The 8,899-nt window shown below is 34.8% G+C and overlaps 1 protein-coding gene across 1 annotated transcript; it reads left to right on the top strand.

Annotated features, from left to right (window-relative positions):
- Window positions 1-261: 261 nt before the first annotated feature.
- Window positions 262-2,002, top strand: LOC113779874 (uncharacterized RNA-binding protein C17H9.04c-like). The gene is made up of 4 exons (XM_027325639.1): window positions 262-369; window positions 512-893; window positions 1,450-1,563; window positions 1,653-2,002. Exons 2-3 carry the CDS (start codon window positions 520-522, stop codon window positions 1,538-1,540), a joined length of 465 nt encoding a protein of 154 aa, XP_027181440.1. The 5' UTR covers window positions 262-369; window positions 512-519; the 3' UTR covers window positions 1,541-1,563; window positions 1,653-2,002.
- The last annotated feature ends 6,897 nt before the right edge of the window (window positions 2,003-8,899 follow it).

The raw sequence follows: 8,899 nt of genomic DNA, 5'->3' as shown, positions 1-8,899 counted from the left end.
CTTAAACAGGAATTTGTTGGCATGTGTTGATGCACTTCCCACCTCTAGAAGCCTTAAAAGAAGCTACATATAGATGCTTTATCAAATTTCACAATATTTTCTATCTTTGGAATCCTACCTTAGTTTTTCTTTATCTGCTTTTTCTCTTTTGCTTATTTCTATATTTTTGTGATTCCATTGTTGAAGGACACAAGTGAAGAATATGAAAAAGAATACCCCTAGCTAGTCCTCAGCTGCCTCAATCTCCTCGATTATCGAGGCTTAGCCAGTATATAAAGCATAACCATCCATTACAAAATTCGCAAGTTCCCTGAACAACCTCTCATTCTTCCACAACAATTCTGTTCAGCTTATCTAAATTTTCTTGAGGTCTGTCCAATTTTCATTCATGCAATATTTCATGCTTTCTTTGCTAGTTATATTGTTATAGGAGTGATCTTTATCTTTTCTTTTCCAGTTCTATAGATTTATATATATGTTTAACACTTTATCTTGAATATGAAATATTCAGTAAAGAATATGAGCAGGCCAGGAGATTGGAACTGCAGGTCATGCCAGTACCTGAACTTCCAGAGGAGGGATTCATGCCAGAGATGTGGAGATCCACGACCTGGTGAAAGAGGTGGTGATTTTATGGGAAGAGGGAATTCGTCATTTGGGTTTTCATCAGGCCCTGATGTAAGGCCTGGAGACTGGTACTGCAGCTTTGGAACCTGTGGTGCACACAACTTTGCCAGCCGCTCCAGCTGCTTCAAGTGTGGTGCACTGAAAGATGAATCCTCCGGTGGTGGCTTCGATGGTGATCACATGCCTCGACAGAGAGGTTTTGGGTTTGGTGGTGGAAGTAGTGGAGGGCGCTCTGGATGGAAATCTGGTGACTGGATTTGCACCAGGTAGCTTGTGTTGCAATTTGCATGTTAAAAATGATGCAAAAGCACATTTACCTAAACCAAGAAAAAAAAAATGAAGACAAGGGTTCAGTTTTTGTTTTTGTAGAACATAGCTTGTTTGATGCTTTTTTGCCTGAGATCTTCTTAAGAAGACACTAAACAGAAGGATGCCTAAACCAAACAATTACTTGGTTTTTGGTGCAAGTCCTATTTATTTTTCATATTTTCTTGATTAACTGTATTGGTTTTTTTTCTGTTCTTTTTTCTTTGGCATGTACCAAATGCAGTATTTCGAAAAAAAAAAGCCCAAGATAGATGCTTAGAGAAATTTTGTTTTTGAATTTTAGTTTGGTCATCCGGAACCTAAGTTCTTTCTACACCATTCTTATATAACACTACCCTACCAAATATTTAGAAAGGTCAAAAGCTTGCCATGTCTCTGTTAGCTTGCGGCATGCACGTACGAAGGAATGATATGCAATTACCTAAAGGGTACTTAGGGATTCCTGTGCGTCCCTTTGGTTCCTTTTTGCTTTATGCTAATATTTGAATTAAACAGGTCAGGATGCAACGAGCATAATTTTGCTAGCAGGACAGAATGTTTCAGATGCAGTGCACCAAGAGAATCCGGCAGCAGGTCTGCGTATTAATTCTTCAAGATTCTCCATTTTTGGTGAGTATGTATAATCCTTTCTAGAACCCTTTAACCATTTTCCCATGCAATACTTATTCGTAAAGATCGTGGGATTTTTACATTTTCAGGGTTTGGAATCTGAGAGAATCAAGAAAGATCGATCCTTGACGTGCCAGATGATGTTGCAACCAAATTTTCCTATCCCTACCATTTCCTACTTTTGCAGCTTTGAGTTTCCATACTTTTGTCTATCATCTTCTTGTCATGTAGGAGCTTTAGACGAATGATGGTTGAGAAATTCATGTTTAGCATAGCTATATGTCCTTGTTTGCGGTATTAGTAGTAGTAGTCCTCGTTAGTTAGTCATAGCCTTGTACTTCTTGTTGCTTCAATCTAAATTAAGTGTGTTCAGAGAGTGTCAACCTTGGTACTACTATTTGATATCAAGTTCCCTAATGAGTTTTAATTACTTAGTTAACCTCTGGCAATTTGCAAATTACAGCTTCATGTGTCAAATCTCTTTTTCGTGATTGGGAATGTTTAACCTTTCAAACAGGTGATAATCAAACGCAAATACATATTGAGACACAATTATGGTAATTGACAACCTTATCAGTCGAATGCTTCTTGAGAGTGGTCCAAGGAACTTCTGACAGTTCCTTTCACAATTACAATTGCAAATCATTGTTGCACATAAAAACTGCAAAGCAACTAAAGATGATGTTTTATGGACCACAATGTTGCTACTGATTCCCCCTATACTTTTGTATTAGGACATTTGGAAAAGTATCTGAATTCATCATTCACCTCAGCATCTTCCCAGCAAAAGAGAATAAGATGCACTAACAATTAATGAACGTGCCAAGACACTTGGATTACTGTTCTATCTATACCTTTCTTGCATGCAATTTAACTATTGATGCCACAGTTGTCATATTACACCCCAATTAGCAGTAGCGATGTAATAAAAATTTTCAGGTCCATCCACATTGTTGCTTACTCGTAATACTCAAAATCAACCAGTCCAGAATGATAATTAAGTTCTCAAGCCAAAGGACAAACAAAACTAAGAAAATTATACGTCAACCATCTGCAGCCATGTGACCATGCTTAACAGTTCCTTCTTGGAGAGGACCACTACCTTGTTTTGCACATAAAGATGTATGTTTCTTGAAGATGGCTCAAGCAACAATTTAGAAATCACATTACTTCGTTCATCTTCTACTCATTAATTTGATTTCTTATCTTTTTTACTGTCTTTCTTTCTTTCCCTTGGATTACGTTATGATGTCCTAACTCCCAAGAAACCTAGTTGTTGTAACAGGGAATCTCTTTTCGGATTTTTTTTTCTCTCTCTTTTGGTCAAGAACAAGTTATATCATCAAGTAAATTTGCAGAAGTTAGTAATCTTATCAAGACACAAGAGCATGCATGTTTGCTTTTACTTTAAAACTTTAAAGTGGCTTAAGAAAAGTGATTCCTTAAAAAGGTGTAGAAAATTGAAGGAATTTTTGGTTTTGAAAAGTCCAAAAAATGTAAAGCTAACAGATTTTTTTTTTCACCATGCAATAAAGCATGAAGCAAAGGCAAGAGCTACAGAGCAACACCTCAAAATCGTTTTGTAGCCTCGAAAAAGAGATGCTGGATTCAACTCATTCTATCCAAACAAGATTAGACCTAAAGAAAGGGAAGCTTTGCAATAAATAGCGGGGAAAAATACGATTTCAGATTTTCACTGTGTTTATAGTTGATTGGTAGGTAATCATGTACAATTAGCATATGGGAGTTAACTGTACATTTTTTAGAGCAAGTTGATAACAGCTCATGCTCAAAAAATTCATACTTAAACCGTTCTATCTTTATTTTTTGGACAAAATAACTAATGATTAACCCTCAAGTTCCAGAACTTAAACATATTTTTGTGAAAGTCTGACATGATAAAGCAATGATATAGTATACATCCTCAAAGAAGGGTTTGACATACACCACTACTTATAAAATATGTTAGCAACAGATATTCTATGGCTATAACAATTAAAAGAGTCTTGTTAGAAGGCGTTTATGGCTCTTTTTCTTGTCAAATCCTAGTAGTCCCTGTATGTGGAGGGGACTGTGGGATTATTTTACTAGACTTTCGAACAAAAAGAACTTTACTTCACATAGGATTCCCAAGCTTTTTAAGCTTACATTTTTTCAGAGCTCCCCTCATTGACCTTATGGGCATGCTTAACTAAAGATTATTGGTCAAAAAGTAACCACACATTCATTTGTCTTTGCTACTACACTCCATTATTTAGCTTTTAGCAAGATTCTTGTCTCCCTTTAAGCAGGCTTTACGAACCCTCATGTGGTTTATTGATGATAGTCAAGTACCTCACACTCTATCATGTCACCTGGGGTCCAACCTGCTGGAATTGTTGCTTAAAGAGATTTTCTTGTACCTTTTTTAGTACCCTATCAAAGTGAAAGTGAAAATAGAATCGTTTTGTCATTGTTCTAACTCCCCTCATTTTCCAACAGTTAAAATGAACTAGGTTTGAAGTACGACCCTGAATTACTTTAGCTTTTGATGAACTTCCACTGCATCAAGTCTTTTTTTTTTTTTCTTTTCCCTAAATGCAACATGTCTGAGTCAATCAATTCTTATTGAGGTTTCCAAAGAAAAGATTTCCTATTGAAATATGTATTATCAAATGTAATTTGAGTTTACCATAATCCTACCTCAAATCTTGGCTGTTTAGATTATCAGTATCTTAATAAATATTAGGAACTCTATACATAGCTTGAACGCTAGTGTCTCTTTTCATTTTATGAATACAAAAGTTACTTGATTTCTCTTCATGATGCCTACAACGAACTAGATTAAAAAGTCTGAATGAAATCACTGAGCAAGAATAATTAATGAGGTTGGAAATTCATGTTTTGTCTTCCATTGTATCCAAATAGGATAAACTCTTTTTATTACTGCATTTTTTTTTTTGGGTCCTACCAAATAAGTGAAGTTTGTAAGCATATCTTCTCAACTCGAAGTAGCATTGCATTTGCTCAGCAGGGTCAAAAGGTAAAAATGGGCAAAGAATAGTATGCTTATACAAGGCAACAAAAATTCAAATGGATGGAGAAAGATAAGTTTAAGAAGGGAACAAACGTTTGCAGCTGGTTAATGGTATCATTACTCTTAAAAAAGAAACTCCACGCACGCCATCCTTCGTTTTTTGAGTCAATGAAATGACAAAAAAAACTAATAAATATCCTAGGAGACGAAATTTGTCCTATATGCACAGAGGGATAACTCTTTCTAAATTATCTCTTCAATTTGTTCAATTTAATATCCAAACTCTTACATCAGCTTTAAATTATTATATTATTAATAATGGAGGAATTTTCTAGTAGTGATAATTCTATAAACGTCGTGTAAGTATGAATTATCTAGTAGTCCTTGAGTAAAGTATTAGCCTTTGTGGTTTGGAGTTGTTAATTGCCTTAGGACTTAGTTCATTATGTTGAGCTTTACTAGTTTACCCAATGTCATAGCTTATTTTTTCACCCTTTTATGTTTTAAATTTTAAGACTTTGTAGCCAAAAGTATAGAGGTCCATTTTTCTAATGAGTGAGTTTAGGCATTCGTTAACGCACCTAACATTCATCTAATCTATTATATTAATACACATACTAATAGTTATTATCCTCTCTTACATTTATATACTTTTCTTATTTAATCTTGCCTACCCTTCCTTGTCTTTTTTTTTTTTGGTATAAAATAAATTTTCTCATTTATCAAGGAATTGAGTTCGTACACTAGAATATACAATCATATGTATCTCCTATCTCACTATACAAGGCATTTCCATTCTATCCCCTATTCTAGTACCAGTGTCCAGTTTTCTTGAGTTCTAGGATATCCTGACCATGAACTGGTTACATATCTCACAGCTTCAATAATTTCCTTCAATAGCCCAACGGTTGAAGCATGTCCTGCCTGAAAGATCACCGTTTCTCAGCCTCCATATATGGTGTATTGTAGCTGCTAGGCAGAGTCTCTTGAGTTGGTGCGCAAGGGATTTAGAAGTCCACTGAGCTGCAATCCATGCTAATTCCTCCTCCCAACTATAGTTACCTCTATATGTCAGACACATCACCTGCGCTGTCTTCCAAACTGCCCTTGTGAATGCACAATCAAAAAACAGATGCTGTATGCTCTCCTCTTCAGTTTTTCAAAACACATACCTATCAGATTGTAACTTCACACCCCATCTCTTTAATCTATCCATAGTAGCCAGCCTTCGTTTACCCTTCTTTATATTTATTTACTTTTTTTAATTAATTTTATATTTCTAAAAATATAACACCTAAAATATATCTTAACAAGTGTTCTATAGGTACTAACTCGTTAGACAGGCCGAAAAAAAATAATGCATGATAATTACTAACTATGACTTGGAGCTAATTTTGGCATTTAGATTGTAAGAGAATCTAAATCTTTATGTTATCCTTAACAATAATGAATAAGGATGGAGTGCTTGAAGTTTCATTGGAGTGCTAATAACACTCACCTTTGCACCTCTGCATGATTTTCCAAAAATTAAAAGGGTATAAGATTATGACTAGGGTTTTTCAAATGGAAAATAAAAAAGAAAAAGCAAGATCAAAGTATGGTGACAAGGTTAGCCTCACTAGTCCATACAGAATATTTGAAGCGAGTGCAGAGAAGTATTACAAACCCCAAAAAAAAAATCTTTATACTGAAAAATCAAAAGATTCAAAACAATTTGGCCTAGATGGAGAAGCTGGCGTATATTAATTCTTGAAAACATATGATTATCGAATAATCAAACAATTTGGCCTAGATGCAGAAGCTGATCACACATATTCCTTGGAAACGTATGATTGATGCTTATCATTTTCAAACTGGTGCATATATGTATCATTCCAAAACTCTAAATTCCATGAAGACAGGACAAATGATGGACTCTTTCATGTCCATGACAGATGAAATTGAACACCTTTAATTATGACTCCAATGTACGATGGACCCCAAGATAAATCAGCTGGTCAAGTTGTTGCATTAACACACGTAGTTGAAGTTTAATGGACACTGTAATAGTCAATGACATCAAACATAAGAAAGCTACTATGCCTACACTCAGTGCAAGAAAAAAGATTGCTTTTAATCCCTTTAGAGTTCATGGCTTCACTTCTTTTACTGGACAAACATGCTGTAATCTTTTAGTAGGCCAGACGTGCCAAGGCGGCCAAGTTGACAATTGATATAAGCAGGCAAAGTGCTCTACTTAAAGACCCCACTGGAGAGTGAGGATAAGCCTTAAAAGAGGACAATAAAGCTGAGATAAATTTGTCACGAAATTGGCTGATCCACTTGAGAACCACTTTATATTTCTATGGTAAATTAGTTGATAATTTGATATAAAAATGTACTAAATTCGTTTGGTAAAACATTTCACATGTGTCGAATTGTCACAGCTAATCTGGGGAAATTGATAGTGGTTGCACCACACCTAAAAATATGCACTTAAAAACACAGGATAAAAAGTGGCTCTAAGAGATTCTTCACATGCACCCTAAGGGCATGGGATAAGATAGTGATGGAGCCAAAACCCCAAGACTGCAGGGGCGACTATTTCAGTGTAAGTTATATAAAAATTTTCTTATATAATATACAATTATATGGAAAATCATAAATAATCAGCACAACAATTGTGTCTGTTTTTTCAGTATCATAAAGAGTTCTAGGCACAATAAATTTGCCGAAGCAATAACATATTTAGTGTTTTTCTACACTAGATAGCTATGGTTCTTGAAAAATGAGTTCAGATAGAAGGTCATTTGTTCATTTTTATGTACCAAAAGTTTTAAAATCTTTTGTTTGTTTTCAAATAATACTTTATTTTCATTTTGAACATGTTCATGTTGAAAGTAAGCTATAAATGCCAATTACTTTACAAACTTAGTAGGGCAAAAAAAATTTTTTAAAAAAAAGGAAATTTGAAAATTTTAAGCCTTTAAGGGGTGCAAATATAGGATAAAATATAAAATCATAGAACTTATCACGCCACCCTTAAGAATTTCTTGAAGTTAGGGAGAGGAGGGCAATTGCCCACCCTCACTTCAACATAGCCCCTGGGATAAAAGGAGGGCATGGTGTTTCTTCGTCCAAAAATTCAAATTGTAGTGCACATAGTTTTTGGGGTGGGAGATGATGTTAGAGTTTTATAATAAATCTACATTCTTTTTTGGGATAATTTCAGAAACCTCCCTTGAGGTTTCTAACAATTTCACTGGTCTCCCTTAAGATTTTCAAAATATCAGCCACCTCCCCTAAAACTAATTAGGCAGTAACAAATCCAACCCATTTCAAAAACACAAATAATATAATATGTGTATCAGGAGAGAGGAAAAAACTTCATTCCACAGCTACCCTTGAGATTGTCATTAGTGGGTTAATTTGTAATGAGCAGTACTTATGCATATAGCAAGAATGAAAATTCGAGAGGCGCATTTGAAACTCTCATCAAAGGCTAGGTTGCTATTGCATTTTGGAAACTAGTAACCAACGGTTCTTTCTGAACAGCTTCTAACGTCTCTTTGCAACCATACTCTTGCAGGAAACTCTATATAACAGCAAAATGAAGTAGCAATAGATAAAAATGCATCTTGTTGGGTGTTTGATGAGCTTTGCATATGCTACTAGGATTATATTGCCTTAGAAGAATAGCATACTTTGGTATCTTACTGTATGAAGCAGTGTGTGTGCCTTCAATTTCATGTCTGAATCAAGACTTAAGTCATGTACATAAATCACAATTACAAAATGGCGCAAAAAAGGCACCTAGATAAGGTGTGTGATGTACACCATGTTTATCAGAATATACAATATGTTATTCATCAATAATATTATATCGAAAGCTTTTACTAGATGGTTATTTGTTCCAATTGCCTATTAAATCAACCATTAGTGCTTATGAGAGTGCATTAAATATTTAGTAGATATGTAGTTTACTTCAATAAGTAGCATGTATATAAATACTTAGTGAATGTACAATCTGGTTGAAATAATATACACCGTGTTATCGACCAAGTATGATGCATAGAAATAGTTGAACATACAGTTATTTGTACACATGCATATTGCAATTAGTCATCACAGCAATATGCATAGTACAATGGTATGCATACATTTGGAATGGTTATTGGTGTTTTGACCCACTTGTGCATCTCCTTGCAAACTGCAGGGGGTATGTAATTTTATCTATATGACTAATACTAATTTGCCTATAAACACCTTACACGGGGTGATCTATGAGGTACAATCAGTTTACAAACATGTACATTATGTAAGATATTAGTTACTTGACTG

This window comes from Coffea eugenioides, chromosome 8, assembly GCF_003713205.1.
Source record: "Coffea eugenioides isolate CCC68of chromosome 8, Ceug_1.0, whole genome shotgun sequence".
NCBI lineage: Eukaryota > Viridiplantae > Streptophyta > Magnoliopsida > Gentianales > Rubiaceae > Coffea > Coffea eugenioides.
Note: the sequence above shows the minus strand (reverse complement) of the source record. Positions and strands in the feature narration are given on the sequence as shown.

Bases quoted from the DNA above. Each gene is read 5' to 3' on its own strand.
- LOC113779874 (XM_027325639.1), top strand. From the start codon at position 520: ATGAGCAGGCCAGGAGATTGGAACTGCAGGTCATGCCAGTACCTGAAC. The intron at 894-1,449 runs GTAGCTTGTGTT...TGAATTAAACAG, and splicing joins GGTGACTGGATTTGCACCAG to GTCAGGATGCAACGAGCATA.